This window comes from Diadema setosum, chromosome 21, assembly GCF_964275005.1.
Source record: "Diadema setosum chromosome 21, eeDiaSeto1, whole genome shotgun sequence".
Lineage (NCBI taxonomy): Eukaryota > Metazoa > Echinodermata > Echinoidea > Diadematoida > Diadematidae > Diadema > Diadema setosum.
The window spans coordinates 20,072,479-20,094,336 of NC_092705.1; the positions used below are offsets into that span (position 1 = coordinate 20,072,479).

Consider the following 21,858-nt stretch of genomic DNA (forward strand, 5'->3'; position numbering starts at 1 on the left):
AAATCTAAACTCTCATCAGAGACCTTCATATCAAAGCGTCTTATTATCTCCTCATGATCCTGTCCTCTAATGTTACCGTATTCATAATTTTGAAGTCAATGGCAATGCAGAATTGTCTATTGATTTTTGGTTCAATTCTTTATGAGTTATCCCTCCTTAAAAAAAAAAGAAGAAAAATAATAATAATAGTAATAATAAAAGGTCATTTATATTGCGCAGCTACTATAATGATATACTCTACTGCGCATTACAAAATGACATGCATACAAGAAATTCAAACAGAAAATACACTACTTCAAGAGATGACTTTTTAACCTGGCCTTAAGCTCATTAATTGTGACTGCTTGTCTTACAAACAAAGGGAGATTATTCCATAATTTTGGCGCAGCGTACAAAAATGCCCTGTCACCAAGAGTAACTTTTGATTTCCCCGATGGATATTTCAATAATGTTTGATCCCGTGAACTTCGGAGATGATAAAATGTTTGAAATGATGTTTTTAACTCTACAAGTTCCTGTATGTACACTGGTGCTGTACCATGAATGGCTCTATATACAATTAGCAGAGTTTTAAATATGATTCTCTGCTTTACAGGCAGCCATTGTAATGCACGTAGTAATGGACGACAATGAGAAAAACGAGGAGAATTACAAACTAATCTAGCACATGCATTTTGCACCCTTTGTAGTTTACCTAACTGATTATCAGGTAATCCATAAAATAAACTGTTACAATAATCCAATCTGCTTGTGACAAACGCATGGATGATTTTTTCAGTACTTTCCCGTGTCAAATGCTTCCGAATATGTGCAATATTAAACAAATGATAAAATGAATTTTTACATACTTCAGAGATATGTCTGTCAAAAGCTAGGCGTGAATCAAACCACACTCCCAGATTCCGTGCAGAATCAACAGCAGGATAAATATCAACATCAATCACTTTCAGGCTTTCAGTGCGTAATTTTGAAACTTGCTGTTGAGTGCCACATATTACAAATTCAGTTTTCTTATCATTGAGTAGAAGATTGTTGGATAATAACCATTTGTGAAGATGCACAATACATCGCTCTATAATGGACACAGTATAATTCTCATTTGCTGCAGTAGGTGAAAAAGATATGTACAGCTGTGTATCATCCGCATAGGTATGACACATTACTTCTGGGAATTTGTGTTGGATTTCATGGAACAACCTACTAGCATACAAAGTAAAAAGAAGGGGACCCAGGCAGGAGCCTTGGGGCACACCCCAGGGTACATCAAACTCCTTGGACATACTGGAATCGACCTGAACCCTCTGTCTCCTATCATTCAAATAGGACTCAAACCATGACAATGCTCTGTCAGTTATTCCAAAATGTGTTTGGAGAACATTCACAAGAATGTCGTGTCTAATTAAATCAAAAGCTGCACTCATGTCCAGTAGAACTAAAAATACCACCTGTTGCTTATTCATTGCTAACAGCAAATCATTCTTCACCTTTAATAGGGCTGTTTCTCTCCACTCAGAATAGCAACAGTTTACGCCACATCAATTCTTACGCTTTTGAGCTTAGTTCAGTTTTCACACCTATCACAGTGTAGCCCCCCCCCCCCCCCCCCGAGGGCGCTACAATAGTTTTATGCGTAGGGCCTACTGATTTCTACAGAGATCAGTGGTACAGTATAAAGAGCCTGATTCGTTTGTGATGCCTTTTTTTCTTTCTTTTTTTCGTTTACCTATCATGTTTTTTTTTTTTTTTTTTGCCATTGCAGCAAGAATGGCGGTAACATTCGAGACATAAAACTTTCGCGGATTGCCGACCATGATGGTGTATACAGCATTCTTTTTTTTTTCTTTTTTTTTTTTTAAATCACATAGGCATACCCGCTTCTCTTGGTACCATTAAATCGCCTGATCTTATCTTCTATCCGTTCTCCGTTTCTTTTTCATAAACACTGATTACTCGGGGTGTACAGCCAATCAAGCTTGCTTTTAATGTAGGTCCCGTCATACTTCTCTTTGTTCAACCCCCGTTTCGATTTCGACCAGTTCTCATTATACAATGCTGTGTTATTACCATGTATATTGTTTGTTTTTGCCTACAAGGTAAAAGAACTTGTATTATATCATTTCTCATGTAATATTCATAAATTAGAAGTATGAAATAAATGAATTGAAATTGAAAAAAAAAAATAGAAAAAATGTAGGCATAGGCATTGGCGTTCAAGGCATTGTGATAGAAAAAACACACACAAAAAACAAAAAGAAAAAAAACAAACAAAAACACTTGCTTGCATTTTACTTTCGCGAATTTAATTGTGCATGGTTCCTCGTGAATTTCACGAAAGTTTTCTGCACGCGAACCCAATGGTTTCACAATGGGATGTTAATGGAAAGCATTGATCCTCCAAAGCTGTACAGTGGATATGAATATGCAAATGCGTGAGCTAACCACGTCATACCTTCACAATTTCCATTGATCCTGTAAAAAAAAAAAAAAAAAAATGACGAAAATTCAATGTTTCTGTCATTGATGTCTGAAACATGATGGTATTCCTGTTTGAATAACTTCAGATTAGTGATCAGTTAGATATATCAGGATTTGAGCCTCGGGCATAATTGCGTTTGTTTGAAAAACTGGAAATTTCAAAATTGTATGTATAAACTAAATGGCATTTTGTGAGGGTATGACATGCCCACTTTGCCATTTGCATATTCATGTTGACCGTTCAAAAACTCTCCTGAAAAATTAGCGAAACTTCAAAACGTCATAACTTCCTTATTTTAAACCCAATTTTGATCAAAATTTTACGTTGAAATTGTATCATTTTACTCTTTCTTGTTAGGTTTACTTATATTTGGACTGGGTTTCCTCTTTAAATACCAAGGAGGTGTTATAAAACCCCTCAAAAAAGTCCATCAATTTCAGTTTGATGTATCATTTTCTCTTAAAACTACTTTGTACGTATTTTCATTCTTCATTGTGACATCATAACTATGATAAGAAAACCTGATTAATCAATGTCAAGTCATTAAACTTGTTTATACTGACTCTCTAAAAAAATCGAGTGAAAATATTCACTCTTAAAGGAGTGAATACAAAAAAGAGTGAATTTAGTTTTAAGGGGTATGAATGGCAACTCTTTGTAATCCCTGCAAACACAATATGTGTATAGGTTCTAAAGTATTACAATGGGATTGTGTATTCCTCTTCGCTTTGAAGTCATGCTCGGCGCCGCTCTGGATAGCTCCAAGACGACATTTGGGGACGAAGAAAAAGTTCACACTTCATTGAATTACAAACTGTATACTCATCAACGCGAATTTTTACTGATATAGAATTCACTTAGAAAAGTTTAGGAAAGATTTTAAAGTTACAAACATAATAATGTATTTCTGTACTCTTCATAATGCGCAAATCGAAATGAAATGGAATTTAAGTACTGCAGTAATACGTAGAATCATGTTAGTAATATACGCACATTTGCGCATGTTGCAGTACTCTACCTTTCAGTATTTCAAATGAAGTATTCCACTCGAGGGTGTTCCAGCTTTTTTTTTTTCTAATATTTGCCTTCAAAAGAGTGTATGAATGTGTGTGTGTGTGTTTTTTTTTTTTATTCTTGTGCGTGTGCATTTTGGTTCGCTGCTCCATTTCAAAGCATATTGCATTCGGTGTTGTTAGCACATTGAAAGAGAGAGCGAACTGCGGGAATAATTTTTTTCTTCTTCTGTGAGGAGAGCGCTAGTTCTGATTACGGAATGCTCTCTCTTGATAACGCACCTTGGTATATATACCTACGACCTAGTACCTGTCGTTTGAAAGTGCATACTTATATTATATAAGAATGCACTTATATATATCATGTAGGCCTATAATAGGCCTACATGAATTTTAGTAACTTCTCGGCGGTGCATGAGACTGCTGAACGTGATGACTTCTGTAAGGAGAGCAACTACTGCAAGCTACAAGCAATCAAGAGTACTGTTCTTTTTCCATTCTGTTACACACCTCCCAACATGATATTGACGCGGATCCTGCATTTTTTTTTTTTTTTTTTTTTTTGTTTGCTGCCCTCTCCCACGCGATCGACTACCAAAAGGTTCTCCTCTTTTAGGGGTCTATGGCTATGGTACGAAAACATAACGAAGCTGTTCTATAAAAGCTTCATAGCGACCGCGCGTAAACGCTTGGATCCCGCGGGCCCGCCCGGCAATAGCGAGTGGTGGTAGTGGTGGTGAAATCGAAAGTGGTGGACAGCCAACCGATACAGGTGTACCAGTGGGCGTTCTTTCCCCAGGGAGACTGACAGTTTCTTGGGGGAAAACCATGGGGTATTTTTAGCCTCTGTCATCAAGCATTCTACCACAATGAATGCACTTCGCACCATCGATGGGAAGTCCCAGGTCAAAGTCCCTTCACGAAAGAAGGGTGGCATTACAAAGTCTACGCCTAACAGGAACAACGTACGTTCAGTAGCGGCGACGTCGTCGTCCCATCTCGCATCGCAGGCCCGTACAACAAACCGTATCGCTGGTTGTGCAACTGCTGGAGGTCGCGGGCGAGCTCCTAATGCGGATGTTGCAATCTCGTCGAGTAAGCAGAAAACTCTTTCGAAATTCTCCACAGCAAGAGATGAAAAGACGCAGCTCGATAGAGGTGGTGTCAAGGATCAGAGTGCTAGTCTGAATAACGTCATTACACTTTCCGATCTGGTTGATAGAAAGAACGCCGCAGAACCGGCATCAAGTGCTCCTGACACCTGTGGAAACTCGCTGGCAGCCAGGATACAGAAACACTCACTTGTGGACAGGAGGGTGCCAGGTCGGCTCGAAGTCGATGGTCATCAAAGATCTCCGCTGAAAGTTGACTCAAATGGACGAAGGTTAGGCGGATCTACTCAATCCACTGACACTAAAGTTCCCGGCCTTTATGAGAGGAGGAGGAAGATTGATAGAACTAGATCTGTACCAAGTGACAGGTTAAACACATTTGGTGTTGGAAAAGCCATACGCACTACCACCAGTGAGTCACATACTAAGTGCCAGAAAAGAAGTGTAAAGTCCACAGCTGACAGGGGAAGGAGAAAAACAATGGATGATGACCGAGACTCGAGCAGTTATCCAGCAGGAAGACTGTATTCATCTGAAGTTGGAAGAGACAGGACAAATCTTGGGTCGACACGAAGTCAAAGTACTGCTACTGGGGAGAGTCAACCAGTGGCACAGCAGCCTTCACAGGATGATTCACAGTATGCACTCTGTAGATATTTCTTAATGTTTGGCTTTCAAACTCCGTAGTTTTTGTTTTGTTTTAAATCTACGCAATATTTCCCAGAAACAGTAGAATCTTGCTTGTGATAAATGTTGTGTGTTTTTCAATGTGGAGGGGTTATTATTATTTAAAAAAAAACATTTTGAACGAGTACAGATTTTATTGTATATTTGCATTTAATAGCATCTTTCTGTCTTGTCACGTTACATCCATCAGGCTCAGAGAGACGCATTCACTGGCAGTTATAGAGGTGATGACTGTTACATAATAAAGTCCTCTTGACTGGCACTTTTCTTTCATTACTTTATTACATCAAAATTTTGTTATAGCTGAATAATACCTGAATTCTTACTTCGTTGTAATGAGGATTTTGTTATATTTGTGTTCGCTATAATGGGAGTGCACTGTATGCCATGTAAATTATTGTTATACCTAATGATAATGATGATAATAATAATAATGATAATTATTATTATTATTATTTATTATTATTATTATTATCATTATTGAAAAAGTTCATTTTTAGGAAATCACTTGCCTGTGACAATGGCACCAGCAGGAAGATCTCAACAAATGACCAGCTTTGCCTTTGGCATGTTTGTTCCTTCCTCTTCAGAACTGCCTGTTACAGGAAGATTGCACCAAATGCAAGCAAGAGGGAGAAACTTGTTAGTGGTAAGTTTAGAAATGAGATCATGGGTAAGACTTGATTTTCAGATTTGGAAATATTTACCCAAACAGGTACAGCTTCTTCTTTCTCAAAAATTCATGCCCTCTTGTCTTTTAAAACATGATGACTTAAGGAAGATGCATTTAATGTTTTTTTTTTTTCTGCTATGAAATTGTTGATGCAAAGGATATGATTTTCCTGAGTTGTCTTGTTGTTGTTGTTGTTGTTCATTTTCCATCTGTGAAGATGGCTGGATAGCCCATATTCAGCTACACTAAGCTGGTCTTCCATGGGGTCCAGTTGGATGAGGGGTGGGACCACTTCACCGGGTTAGACACCCTGCTCTTTGCGATGAATGAATGAAGTGGGATCTTTTACGTGCATGAGCTGTGACTCTCTCATACACGGGACCTCCATTTTATGTCCTATCCGAGGGACAGAGTGTTTTGCCTCTTGCTAGAGGGAACGGTATGTTTACACACAACATTGCTCAGTCCAGACTCGGGTTCGAACCCGGGCCGCGTGATCGTGAGGCAGACGCGCTGCCGACTGAGCCAACTCACCGCCCTAATGACAGATATTCTATTAACAGGTATATGAAGTTACAATGTAGTATTCATAATTGTTTTTCAGGATAAAATCAGCAAGGAGAACATACTGAAAGTAGAAATAACATTTTCATATTATTGAGGAAATTACTGCAGAAAATCTGAGCATTTGAGAATGTACCATAATAGTAGTACAGATACCATACATATGCATGTCATCAATCCATGGAACCCTGTCAAAGTATTGTGTCCAGGCTGTCTTGGTCATGGAAATGGGATGTGACTCTTTCATTTATGGACATTCATGAATAGTAGCGGATGGGGGGGGGGGGGGGGCGGGGGGGCCGCCGGGTGCGCACCCCTTCTTTATTTTTTGTTAAAACAAAAAAAAAAAAATGAGGGGGCTCATGATCCCCCTTTAAATTTTTATAAAGGTGCCTCCCCTTTACGGAATTCCTGGATCAGCGCCTGATGAATGTCACTCTTCTTGCATTTCATCACTCTTTACAAGGGTTGTTTAGGCCAGTAAATGTTCTTGTGAATACACAAATTAGACGCATACCAGGTTTATTCTTTCACACTGAATAAGTTGTATGGGACATCAAAGAGAGAATGGGGAAATAGGTGATGACATAGATGTTTTATTTTTTTTTTTTAATGTACCAAAAGAATGGTAGTTTCCATTGTATCTCTGCATTCCACAGTTAATAGTCATGGCTTTCATTATGGGTGTGGTTTTGGTGTTGAATTTAGTGCACTTCCGGTGTTACTTCACCTGTTTCACTTTAAAGGTTATCCGAGGTGACTGCTTCTTGAAAGTAAATCTATCAAAGTGTATTTTTATTGACATGTTTGATACAAGTGCCAGACAATCGAGGAAGGATGTCATGACCAAATATTGTGTTCCCTATTCGTAATACAAATGTAGCTATGTGATTCTGATGTTTTTCACCATGTATAGGGGCCAACAAGGAGCTTGAAGAATTTGAGAAATACAAAGCTTCAAAGAAACTGACAATTGTAACTGGACAAGCCCAGAGCACAGGTAAAACCCTAGGTTAATAAAAATGACCCTCTGGTAGAGCAGTGTGATACCGAAGAGGCTGTTGTTGAAAGTGAAGACCATATTAAATCATTATCTTATGTCTCTTTCATTGGTTTGTGAAAGAAAAATCATATGAAATAATCTTTTGTCAACTATTTAGCATCCAAATGACTTTACAATCCTTTGCTCCTTAGCAATCCTCATTGTTATGTTATTTCAAAACAAATGTTTGAAAGTATGAAGAATACAACAATTCTTCCTTTTTTGACTTCATGTGAAAAAAACAAAAATGTTTAAGCCGAGACGTACATGGAGTTCTCATATGCCTTCAGAATTGTCAAAATTTTCTTTTAGATATGTATGCATTTGTAATGTGTGAAATAATGCTGAAATAACATGATTTCAGTTGGGTAATAACCAAAATGTGAAATATTCGCAAAAAAGGTTTGTCGGAATTACTATCATCTTGGAGCATCCCTGATCGTTGTTGCTGTGTAATCTTTTATAATCGATTATTGATGATCAATAAGTTGTTCCACAACAGTATTCATCATTTATTTATCAATTTTCCACATAGTCTGAGGTTAATCACATGCCGTTTGTTGGAAAATATGATTTTTAGGGCACTACTGATCATCATGCAATATTCTACCTACCTATTACTACCTACCTATTATGGGTAGGGGACTTCAGGAATAAAAGTTGTTTACATACAATTGAAATTATTTTCCACATTTGATCTCAAAATACTCCAAAACAACCCATTATCCTGGCAAATTGTGTCAACCAGACAAGTTTCCTGGTAGACCCTTTCAATGTATTGCAAGCAAATTCCATATGGCAGATGATAAATTTTGAGCCCTTTTGAGAACTATGAGAAGGTCGGTAAAATATCCACCCCTTGGGCTGGTCAGCCTTCATTAAAAAATGTTCGGCAGCCTGTTGTGCTAAGTCCTGCAATCAGGAGCAAATGTTGCACACTACACTCACAACCAACTTGCGTATAGATTATGCCAAAAGCCTAGAATACAATATTCTCTTGATTTTGTGTCTCACAGAAAGTCATGGACACCCCATTTACACAAAATCCTATTGGCTCCATAGGCCAGCTAGTTATTTGTAAGGGTGTTAATCTTTCCTTGCTTGTTGCTGTCTGGGCCTCTACATGAACATCTCCAGCTCATGGAATGTATTTTCAAGTGCTTTTGCTGATTTACACTGAAAGTTATTTGTAGAGTTCAGTGGTCACGAACAGACAAGAAAGACTAATGCTCACCACTCTTTCTGTATGGACTGGAAAATAACATTAGCAATGGTTTGTGTTCATGCTTTGACAAAGAACTATCACATGTATGCATTGAAGTCAATGAATTATGGTAGCTCTTTACAGTGTTATTAGATTATTTTGTTATTGTTTCACATGTCATGTCTCTAGTAAGATCCCTCTAGCTTACAACGTTTTGCTCTTAATTCATGTGAAGGAGGAGCAAAATCTATGGAGGATGCACGCAGAGAAATGGAAAAATTACAACGAAACAAGAAGTATGAACAGATTGTAAGTTTAACTCTTGACTTGGTTTTTTTTGTGTGTGTGTGTGTGTGATTTTAGGGGGATATGTATTTACCATTATCATTGCTTAGTGATAAAATTGCAGTCCTCTAGACCAAATCTGGAGCCAAATTATCAAATTATCACCAAATTTGGCAGGTACTTTAGCTAGGCTGATATCTCGAATTAAGTTGTGCAAATGGGCTCCTTGTCCCACTGGGCAGCCCCCAGGCAACCCAGAACCCCAAACCCTGAAATGCTCTGATTAAATACAAAGTACATGTACATTGGTAATATATGTACAATGTACATGGGGGGGGGGGGGGGGCAGGACCCTATTGGGGGCCACTTTTCACATGTGATCTTCTTTTAAAAAGTGCATGATCAAATTTTCTACAAACTTTAATAGCCTGTATTATTGCCAGTGTCATAGAACATGCATATACAGAGGCCATGCCTTCCTGGAAGTCCCCCTAAAGCTCCCCAAGTTTGCTACTGTCTTCTTGGGTATGATAGTCTGCAAGAATATGTGGAAGGTGAACTTGCGGTACTCATGTGAGCATGAGACCCCATGGTCTCTTGTTTTTCATGATTTAATTTCCAATTTGTGTTCAGTGACTGTCAGACTTTTAAGCCTTATTAAGTTAAACTTATGGTAATTACAGACCACTGTCAGCTACATTGTTTGTGATTTCATATATGACTATTTGAAAATGACATAACAAGCACCAAAGGAAACCTACATTGTAAAACTTTTCTAAGGCTTGTGTTGATAATTTGTTTTACAGAGAAAACGTGAAAAATGGCAGCAGGAAAAGAGGGAGAGAGAAGAAAGGGAGCTGAATGAAAAGAAAGCCAGGGCAAGAGAGCAGGTCAGACAACTTAGATCTCAGCCAGCTGCTTGATTTATGTCTTGTCTTATTTGTGTGTTTAAGTAAGTTAACCCTATTCTAACGGGGGGGGGGTCAAATTGACCCCCCCCCCCGACGTTTCGCGCCACGATTCCGCAACGCGCAAAGATTATGCCGCGTCGTTTCACGACTTTTTTCATTGAAGTCTTCCGCATATTTTGAGACCAAATTTGCGACGTCCGGGTACACTGTTCTGAACTTACGTAATGTTATGCATATGCATGTCAACCCGAAAACAGCTCAAATTCATGATATCATACTATGTGCAAATTGAATGCAAATTGTGTTTTTTGGTTAAATTGATATAAATTAGATTGTTTCAACTTTTAACCATTGAAATTAATCAATTCTAGTGTAGATAAGCCTGAAAAAGTGCCTACAACAAATGTTGGCAAAAGAACAATAGAAAACAAAAGGACGGAAAAAACAATAAAATACATAAGAAATTAGCAAAACAATTAAAAACAAAAGAAATTGATTCTGATTGTGCTATTTTTTTTACATGAAAATTGTTTGATATGTCTTGAGGAATTCTGACACAAAAAATTAGCAATACTTCAGTCTTTTTAATGGAGTTATAGGTGAAAATATGATTTCATGCACAAATTTGCATAATTTATTTATTAAAGATAGAAAGGCAATATTTTTCTATTGTATGACCATGTAATCTTGTAGTCAACATCCAGCTCTATCTTAAGGCAAAATTTCGCGGCGATCGCACGATCGGTGGCTGAAATCTGAAGGGGGGGGGGGGGGTCAAATTGACCCCCCAGTAAAAACTTGGTCTCAAATAGCCCAGTTAGAATAGGGTTAAGTATTGTTGTTGTGTATTTGTTTGTTTGTACATTTGTTTATGTGTTTATTATCATTTTTCCTTTTCTTTTCTTGGGGGGGGGGGGGGATTTGATAATTTATATCATTCTGAATTCTAGATAGAGCTGCATCAACCCTGATTCAACAAACGTGATTTAACATACCAGGGCCCCGTTGCTAGAAACTTTGCGTTTAAACGCAACTTGCAACTGATTGTCACTGGCCAATCAAAATCATTGTTGCATGCATGTCTTCTTAATAGGGCAGACCCTGAGCCAATCAGAGTGGTTGTTTCAAAATTAGCAATTATTTGCAATTGATTGCAACTTTCTTGCAACGGCGCCCAGGTGTAATATCAAACAACAGGTCTTCAGGACTGTAACTGGATGTATGATAAGCAAAAAATTATACAAAATTTGTACCAAGGGATATATAAATTCTAGGCTAATTTTAATGAACAAAGTCAAGATAGGTGATTACTCTAAAGGGCTTTTTACACTTGTAAATTTTTGCTTAGCCCCGGACCAACGGTGGGGCTAAGGGGGGGGGGGGGCCTTAGCCCCACCGTTGGTACGGGACTATCCTTAGCCCACTTTCTGTTTACACTCGTTTATGCCAAAGTGGGCTAGCCCCACCGATAGTACGGTACTATCTGGCCCTGCAAAATAGCAGGGGTTAGCACCGCAATTGCGGTGCTAGCACCGCAATTGCGGTGCCAAGCAAGTGAGTGTAAACAGAACGAAAAAATAATCCTGGGCTAAGCGACGGAGATGAAGTCCGACCCTCACTGACCGATCAGAAACGAGGTAATCAAGTGCTGCCGGTGCGTGCATGTACGTGTACAGTACACAGCGTAATTATGAATATTCATGTGGTTGGGAAAGTCCGGGGCTAAGAAATACGAGTGTAAAAAGGTCAGTTTTCTCCTTAGCCCCGGACAAGAGATAGTACGGGACTAATTGGTGTGTGTAAAAAGCTGAAAAAATTGGTACGGGACTAATGATAGTCCTGGGTCAGAGAAAGTCCGGGGTTAAGAACACAAGTGTAAAAAGCCCTTAAGTGCCTGATGCTTGAAATTATCCCTTGTGTTTAAGATGTCTGCCTGCCAACTTCATCACTTCATGTTTCACAACGTAGTAAAGATCTTGGCAGATTGCTTGTCAAGTGACGTAGGCCTGTAACATAAATTTTGTAGGCGACAGACTGTATCTTAATGAATGATCCTCAAATGCCAAGCTGTGGACAGTTAAGCCCTTTTTACACTTGTGTTTCTTAACCCCGTACTTTCTCTGACCCAGGATTATCGTTAGTCCCGGACCAATTTTTTCAGCTTTTTACACTCGCCAATAAGCCAGTTCGGAGTTAGCTCGTGGGCACATTGGTACGAATGACCTTTCTTTTTTCTCAGTTGGTTAGAGGCACTTCACTCGTTTTCAGAGCGACATAATGCATAAGCTTTATGTAACAATTTATGGGATTCATCAATCCCGTTCAAACAAAGAATAAACTTGCGTAGACCAGATGAGCAGAATGATCTGTCAATTCACACTTGAGAAAGCATCCATTTCATTATTTTGCATTGGATGTATTGACAATCTCTTTCTATTGATATTGCCAAATACCACTTTTGCTGTCAGGTGAATGTGCTGGCAAGCGGTATTTATAAGGATTACATGAATAATCATTACATGACAGATGCTTATCCCAGTAAATTTAAAAACCAACATGCCTGTTGGTCCGAATGACCTTGTTTCTGCTCATGCGCAAAGTGGAACTCCGAACTGGCTTATAAATCCCGTACTAAGCTCTTGTCCTGGGCTAAGGAGAAAACTGACCTTTTTACACTCATATTTCTCAGCCCCGTACTTTCCAAACCACATGAATATTCATGATTACGCTGTGCACTGTACAAGTACACGCGCGCACCGGCAGCACTTGATTACCTCGTTTCTGATTGGTCAGTGGGGGGTCTGACTTCATCTCCGTCGCTTAGCCCAGGATTATTTTTCGTTCTGTTTACACTCGCTTGCTTGGCACCGCAATTGCGGTGCTAACCCTGCTATTTTGCAGGGCCAGATAGTATGGGATTATCGGTGGGGCTAGCCCACTTTCGCAAACACAAGTGTAAACAGAAAGTGGGCTAAGGAAAGTCCGGTACCAACGGTGGGGCTAAGGCTCCCCCTTAGCCCCACCGTTGGTACGGGACTAAGCAAAAATTTGCAAGTGTAAAAAGCCCTTTAGTTATACTCTGTTTGGACTTACAGGAGGGTCACATGTTTTTCAATGTTCAATTTGGACTTTTTTTTCAATGTTTAGTATACACAGCATATGTATTTCTTTCAAATTAATGACCATGAACCGTGTGCTTACCTCCACTTATCAATCTGTCTATGTACACCACAATGCTGTAGGCTCTTTAAATTTCTATTTGAACTCTTGTCTGAATCCAAAATATTCCAGACAAAGAAAAACCAGCGTCTGAGCGAAGAGAGAGCAGCAAGGTCCCGTCACGATCATGCAAGGTAATGGCAGTACAACCTGCAATGCTGCTTTGTGGATGGTGTGGATGAACATTACATGATAAATGACTCAAGCAGTGAATGTGCCATATAGAGAGAGGATTTAGCTTACACATATTCTTTGTTTTCTTTACTGAGGTTTTGTTGAAAATCACATTTCTTCCATTTACTCATACTCCTAGTTTTGCATTATTTATGTTTTGTTCTTTAAAACAAACGAAAGAAACATGTAGCAAAAACAAACAATAAGAAGCTGTGTGCCTATCCTGAAAATGGGTTGTTTCTTATTTTGTTGTGCTTAAAGGTACTAGCCCACATTTGCAAACCCACGAAAATCAAAACTGCATAAAACAGGTCCAATATGACTTCAAGTACAAGTTATAACAGTAACATACCTCACCTGTCGCTCTTTGTCTAGATACCATTCGATAAAAGAGAGAAAATCATCGTTTTAAAATCAATTTTCAAACCGGGTCAACCCGACCCAAAATCGAATTACGAGCGCGGGCCATAGCTACGTACATTGTACATGTAACACGTACGTGGACCGGAGCTAGTGAGCGTTATACGCATGCGTACGGATTACGGTGCATTTTCATTTATTTTTATGAAAGTAATGGACTAATTGGAACGAAATTTTGCACAGGTGTTACTGCAATCATACCCAAACTCCATACTAACTATGAGACCAATTGCTGCAGGTTTACAAATGTGGGCTAATACCTTTAAAGGGTATCAGTGATAAGACAAATGTTACAAGATATTCCTCACACAATTTAGGTGTTCTAGCTGTAGCAACATACAATAATAGCATGCAATTTCTTCTAACAAACACCTGATTTCAAAAATTTCATGCAGCAAAAGAGGCAGTCGGCTCCAATTTGCGAAAATTTCATGCCTTGAAAATATCTTGCTTTACAGTAACTTCATTCATTTACTTCTTTGCATGGTTTCCATTTAACACATGTATTTGTAAAATTCTGCACATAACAGAACTAATGAAGATTTCTTCAAGAGACTGGAAGACAAGTCAGCATGTCCAGGTAATGTAATCACATAGGGCGTTTTCACATCAGCTCGATAAAAATCCAAGCTCGAGATTTTTTTTGCGATCGCAAATTAGCGCGCTATTTCATTTCCTGTTCACATCAGCCCGAACATTATCAAATAGCACGCTAGTTCGCATTAATTATCCTGCTACAGTATTTCGGAAATTCCCCGAGTTGGACTCGAGAAATTTTCTCGATCAATTAGCGCGCTAATTTGTATTCACATTATCAAATAGCGCGCTATTTCGTGATCGGGTTAATTTCTCAAGTCAGAAAATAGGGCGCTATTTCAAAACATCGAGCTGATGTGAAAACGCCTATACACCCAAATTCACAAAGGTGCTTTAAATTTAAACCATGGTTTATGCATATTTCTTTTGCATAGATAGGATTGACAGATTATGTATGCCAACAGATGTCATGTGACAACTGATGTCAAAGGTACGCCCATTTCATGCTTATTTTAGACCATGGTCTAAAGTTGTACCATGGTTTAAACCACCTTTGTGAATTTGGACCATTATGTTAAACATCACCTGTTTTTGAAGGATACATATTTTTACAAGGCTTTTATTGTCTCACACAGCAGATCCCTGGTTGCACAGAAAATGTTAAATACAATGTACCTGTACATTATACTGCAGTTTACTCTGTAAGGTTGTCTGTATGTATGTTAGGTATGTTTTATTTTTTTCAATTTGTCATAGCATTAAAATTTATGACATGAGCTATGCACTTTTTTTTTGGGGGGGGGGGAGTGGGTGGGGGGTATGGTATTATAGGGTGGCAAATGTAGGAAGTCTGTTGTAAAATAATTGCGAAACATGGGAAACCTCACAGTATTGTTTCCTGTGTGGTTTGCCAATCCTCTTCGTGCCTGTTGACAGCTAGTTACTCAATCAGACTGCTGTGAGATCCAAAGATTGCTTGATCCCATGGAATTGTAGGAGACATTTTTACAGAATTTGCTCCTCCACCCCAGAGATAGGCATATAAGGACAAGGCCAACCAGACATAGATGTGAACACAACCTTTTCATAATTAGCATGTCACTAAACTTCACAGAACAAGGAACATTGCAAGTAAAGCTAATTAGGCCAACATTTTACTACTGCATAACAAATTTAATGGTACATTGTATCTGTTATGCCATTTTGACTCTTGTGTCCTAGTAAATGGTGATAGAATTGCTTCAGCTAGCTATTTCACTGAAACAGATGACTCTTGACTTAAGCAGTAAGTTATCGTGTGTGACAATATCATCAAAGAAATAGTACAGATGTGAGTGCAGCAAACCAGTGCATATCAAAGGATCATTGTGCTAGCTGAAATAAAGATTAAATGAGCTTTGATTACAACCACCTGTATCTTACGGAAATCAAGCTTGCTTGTTGGAAATGAATTACAAAGCAGCTGAAACATGCAGGAATAATACTTTGAATATTTCATGTGGTATGGAATTTTTATTTAGCATGTCATCAGCAGAGACATGTAAATATGATGGGACCTGTTTGTATGGTTATAGTCTGGGTGCCAGAGGCTGAACCTTGTTTTACCGTCCACCCAATGTTTTTTGATGGTTTTGCCCTATTTCGGGGGTGCTGAATCCGAATCTGGATGATGCAACTCTTCCATCCTTGAGGGTTTTGAGATATTCAAGATGGCCGCCAAAATGGCCGCCAAAACCGGAAATTCCCACGTATTTCCTTCTAAATGGTGAGATATTGAAAACAATTGATGGTTTTACCCTATTTCGAGGGTGCTGAATCCGAATCTGGATGATGCAACTCTTGCATCCTTGAGGGTTTTGAGATATTCAAGAAAGCCGCCAAAATGGCCGCCAATTAAAACTGGAAATTCCCATGTATTTCCTTCTAAATGTTGAGAAATTAAAAACAATTGATGGTTTTACCCTATTTCGAGGGTGCTGAATCCGAATCTGAATGTTGCAACATTTGCATCCATGAAGTTTTTGAGATATTCAAGATGGCCGCCAAAATGGCCGCCAATTAAAACTGGAAATTCCCATGTATTTCCTTCTAAATGTTGAGAAATTAAAAACAATTGATGGTTTTACCCTATTTCGAGGGTGCTGAATCCGAATCTGAATGTTGCAACACTTGCATCCATGAAGTTTTTGAGATATTCAAGATGGCCGCCAAAATGGCCGCCAATTAAAACCGGAAATTCCCACGTATCTCCTTCTAAATGGTGAGATGTAGAAAACAATTGATGGTTTTCCCCTATTTCGAGGGTGCTGAATCCGAATCTGGATGATGCAACTCTTGCATCCTTGAGGATTTTGAGATTTTCAAGATGGCCGCCAAAATGGCTACCAAAACCGAAAATTCCCTCGTATTTCCTTCTAAATGGTGAGAAATTGAAAACAATTGATGGTTTTACCCTATTTCGAGGGTGCTGAATCAGAATCTAGATGGTGCAACTCCTGCATTGTTGACGATTTTGAGATATTCAATATGGCCGTTAAAATGGCCGCCCAAAATGGAAGTTCCCATGTATTTCCTTCTAAATGGTGACAATTTGAAAGCAATTGGTGGTTTTTATCTTATTTTGAGTGTGCTGGATCCGAAGCTCAGGATACAACTCTTGCATCCTTAAGGGTTTTGAGATGATAAAGATGGTTGCCAAAAATGACCGCCCAAAACAGAAATTCATATGTAGACCCCCTATTTCCTTTTAAATGGTGTAAAATGTACAACAGTTGGTGGTTTTACACTATTTTGAGTTTGCTGAATTTGAAGCTCCAGGATACAGCTCTTACTTCCTTGAGGGTTTTGAGATGATAAAGATGGCCGCCAGAATGGCCCCTAAATGGCCGTCAAAAACGAAAATTTCCATGTAAGCCCTATATTACCTTCTAAATGGTGTAAAATTGAAAACAATTGGCGGTTTTACTCTATTTCTTTTTTAAGGGTTTTGAGATGTCCAAGATGACCGCCAAAATAACTGTCAAAAATTGGTAAATTTTAGGCCCTATTCAGCACCCTCGAAACTTGGTTGTTGAAATTCGTCCATTCTTTAGGGTTTTTAGACGTCCAAGATGACAGCCAAAATAAGTGGCAGAAATTCCGATGTTAATATATTCTTCTTAATGGTAAAAATTTTAAAATAAATTGATGGTCTTACCCTATTTCGAGGGTGCTGAAGGTTTTTGAAGGTTTTCGGACATCTATAAATGTCCTGTATCAACGGAAACTCCTTAACATTTTCTTATACTGAAATGGTGAAGTATTGTGCTCTAACGCGAAGCGGGGGATTAAACCCATGCAGGGTGAAAAGCAATAATTCGTATTCTTAAATTCAACTCAGTTGAGCGAATTTGTCAAATCAGCCAAAAGTTATTGACATCCAAAATGACTGTCACAATGGTATTGTAATATGCTGAGATATTCTGATATGTCTCAAACGGAACTTTAACACGTACTGGGAAAAAAGAAGAAGTGATATTGACATCATACTGAAACGTACAAACACAAAGAAAGATACGACTGAAAATGTCTTTATGCATAATTGTTATAAGATAATGCTTGTGGTCGCCAATAATATGGCTCCACAGATGTGAAGTTAATCCTTTCGTCTATCAATAGAGTAAAATTAAATTATGGCATGTTGGTATTTGGTGTTGAAACTTGTCTTGTATTCTGACGAGTCTCGCCTTGTATTCTTATGAAACTTGTCGCATATTCTGATTAGCTCATTTGAAATGGTTGCATCCATGACCACTATAGTAGATATCAATAAGGGTAATTTCAAAAGCACTCTGCGCGATTATGATATTCGTAAGTACTGGATTATCAAGTATTACCTTCCATGTTGTCGTTTGTTTTTTTATTCAGTTTTTTTTTTTTTCACGGCGTGTGATTTGTCCGTCCCCTCGTGTGCATTATTGGTGTGTGTTTGTAATAGATTATATATATATATATATACACTCAGCAAAAAAAGAAAGTAAACGCTTTTTCATGTTTAGATTTCTCATAGAATATTTGGCTGAAAGCTAATGTATTGTATATCATATTGAAGGTAATTTAATTGGCTATCAACCTGGTAGGTCAACAAAATGGGAAACTTTACGCATAAGTGAACACTATTGTTTATCTCTTCCAGGGCACAAAAGTAAAAATTGCAAAACTGAACAAGTTGTCATTCATGTGTATGTCCTCTTCCATGGAACAATAAGAACAAACAACAAATTTCACACACAAAGAAACATGAATTAAGTTGCAAAAATAAACCTTTGATCTCTGTGATATCTCTAAAGCCCAAAAGATCAATGAAGGCTAAAAATAATGGACGAAAATAAAGCATCTTATGTCAAATCTAAATTCAAATGAATAGAGAAGAGAAATTAAAAATTAACAAAAATGGTAGAAATTTGAGCTTTTTTCAAATTAAGAAATTGTAAATGTTTAGTTCTTGAAATTGTCACATGGACTCTTAAATCACTAGAATAAAAGAAATAAGTGAAGAAATTCAGTTTATTTAATCATCTTTATGCTTATCATTCCCTATGTCATTTGAAATTTGACTTGACAGAAAGTTCTTATTTTTCCCCTTTAGTTTTCCACTTTGTTTTTCTTAGAGTTTGTAAAGAGATAAAAAGAACAAAAACTTATTTTTCCTATTCAATTCATGTCTCTCATTGTGTAAAACTGGTCTTTTGTTGTCAATGTTATCGTGAAGGGCATTTTGCAAATGAAAGAGATCATGTCAATTTTTGCAATTTTTGATTTTGTGCTTTGGAGGACAAAAACGAATGTGCTCACTCATGCGTAAAATTTTCCTTTTAATTAACATATTAGCTTAATAACCAATGTAATTATCTTTAACATGGTATATAATATATTGATTTTTATAAAAATCTTCTATGAGAAATATGACTTCGAAAAAGTGTTTACTTTCTTTTTTTGGTGAGTGTGTATATATACACTGTATATATATATATATATATATATATATATATATATTTATATCCATATACATAATGTTAAATCATATTGAAGAAAAAATTGAAGCATAACTAGAAAAAATTGAAGCATAACTATAAAAATGTCCCACTCGTGTCTTCAACAATGTCATCAAGACCACCAATATAAACCAAATAACCAATTTGAGTGTTCATGGATGAAGAGATTAAAACTGCTCATGGATTAAGACAGGTAATGTTGGGTAATTTCAGTACACTTCTCTACCTCACTATCACAATATGATTTAGATGAACATGTCTTGTCCATTAATTGTTAGTGTTCAAAACTTATCCATTATATGTAGAGGAAACAGTGTAATCTTGCAATTATTCAACCGCATCTGTAGTCTTGAAGGGTTCATTGCTGGCACCCTTGTATCGTACCAACTCAAAGATATCCGATAGAGCTGGTTTCACTGTGTATACAGCAAGTTCAAGCTGTGCCATTGACGAAAACCTGAAATCTTTCAGTCAAAAAACAAAAAAATGGGGTAATGCCATCAATTGTTATCAATTTTTCACCATTTATAAGAAGGAAATACATTAGAGTTTCCGTTTCGGCGGCCATTTTGGTGGCCATCTTGACTATCTCGAGGTGCATCATCCAGATTCGGATTCAGCACCCTCGAAATAGGGTAAAACCATCAATTGTTTTCTATTTCTCACCATTTAAAAGCTAATACATAGAAATTTCCAGTTTTAATCGGCGGCCATTTTGGCAGCCATTTTGGCGGCCATTTCGGTGGCCATCTTGAATATCTCAATACCCTCAAGGATGCAAGGTTTGCATCATCCAGACTCGGATTCAACACCCTAGAAATAGGGTAGATCAATCATTTGTTTTCAATTTCTCACCATTTAGAAGGAAATAATGGGAATTTCCGGTTTTAATTGGCGGCCATTTTGGCGGCCATCTTGAATATCTCAAAAACTTCAAGGATGCATGAGTTGCATCATCCAGATTCGGATTCAGCACCTTCTAAATAGGGAGAATCATCAATTATTTTCAATTTCACACCATTTAGAAGGAAATACGTGGGAATTTTCGGTTTTGGCGGCCATCTTGAATATCTCAAAACCCTCAAGGATGCAAGAGTTGCATCATCCAGATTCGGAATCAGCACCCTCGAAATAGGGTAAAACCATCAATTGTTTTTAATATCTCACCGTCTAGAAGGAAATACGTGGGAATTTCTGGTTATGGCGGCCATTTTGGCGGCCATCTTGAATATCTCAAAACCCTCAAGGATGGAAGGGTTGCATCATCCAGATTCGGATTCAGCACCCCCGAAATAGGGTAAAACCATCTAAAAGCATTGGGTGGATGGCAAAGCAAGGTTAGGCCCAAAAAGTGGCTTTGGCACCCAGACTATAAGGGATTTGATGTCAATGTAGCAAATCCTATAACCTCCTTTATACCCTTCCCAAAGCTAAAAATACTCTTGTATGAAATGCCAAATGGAAAGCTGAGCTTGGCTCAGTTGAGATGACTGAAAAGTCAAAGTGCTTTTGTAGTTTGCATTTACAGACCAGTCCACCAGCACCAAGTATTTGAAAGATCGAGTAGAACAAAAGCGTGGTGAAATTACATTTGTACATCTGGTATGCATGATAGTGGATGTTGTGGTGTAAAGGAGACGGGGTGAAACTGCAGCATTTTAAACCATCCACTACTACTTGTACGTTGACCAATGAACCTATCAATGGTCTTGTATCAATACACGTGCCACTACCCAACTAAGTGTACATGTAGGAAAGAAAATTTGAACAAGTTGGTTGGTCCTTAACTGAACCAGCTACTGTAGGTGTTAAGAGCTATTCAGCATTTGGATCAATTTTTTATCTATCATTTTTTTTTTCACCATTTTCATCTTCTTGAAAACAAGTAGCTGCATGAAGGTGAAATGTGCTATGAAGGTGAGTGATAGACCTAATAATATGGGTCTTTTGTTTCTTCTTTCATGCAGTGTCTTCAGGTGGCCCTGATGTACGTTACAGCCAAGAACTTCAGTCTCTCCAGGAGATGTTCCCAGACAAAGACCCTGCCAAGCTACAGAAGATGCTAGAACTAACCAATGGGGATGTTAGTGAGGTCACTGAACTTTTGATGTGAATACACTGTCATTGTAGCCTGTGTTTTATCGGATGGTATTTATTTCCACAGTGTATCAATGATGCATAAAAAGTAGTTTCTTGAAATGATAACTGGTTGATAATTCAAATTCAACAAATTCTTCCGTCGAGATGTTTTCATTGCAACTGATTGACAAATTGCCCTACATCGACGTAAAACCAACACTTGCTGTCGGGCGAAAGCTCGGTGGTCTAGTGGAGATAAGCCTGTCCGGTGATCAGGAGGTCGTAGGTTCGAATCCTGCTCGAGTATGTACGCCCATGATTTTTTATCATGGCTACTACTAAAACACTGATCAATTCAGTGCTTATTTACGTCGATGTAGGGCAATTTGTCAATCGTTTGCAATGGTTGATAATTGTTTTGAATATTTT

The 21,858-nt window shown here is 38.1% G+C and overlaps 1 protein-coding gene across 1 annotated transcript; it reads left to right on the forward strand.

Annotated features, from left to right (window-relative positions):
• The first annotated feature begins 4,358 nt into the window (after positions 1-4,358).
• LOC140244380 (uncharacterized) lies at positions 4,359-21,552 on the forward strand. Its single transcript, XM_072324019.1, has 8 exons — positions 4,359-5,239; positions 5,879-5,937; positions 7,442-7,525; positions 9,007-9,080; positions 9,863-9,946; positions 13,259-13,320; positions 14,311-14,360; positions 21,318-21,552. The coding sequence occupies exons 1-8, from the start codon at positions 4,359-4,361 to the stop codon at positions 21,461-21,463; spliced, it is 1,440 nt and encodes a 479-aa protein (XP_072180120.1). The 3' UTR covers positions 21,464-21,552.
• The last annotated feature ends 306 nt before the right edge of the window (positions 21,553-21,858 follow it).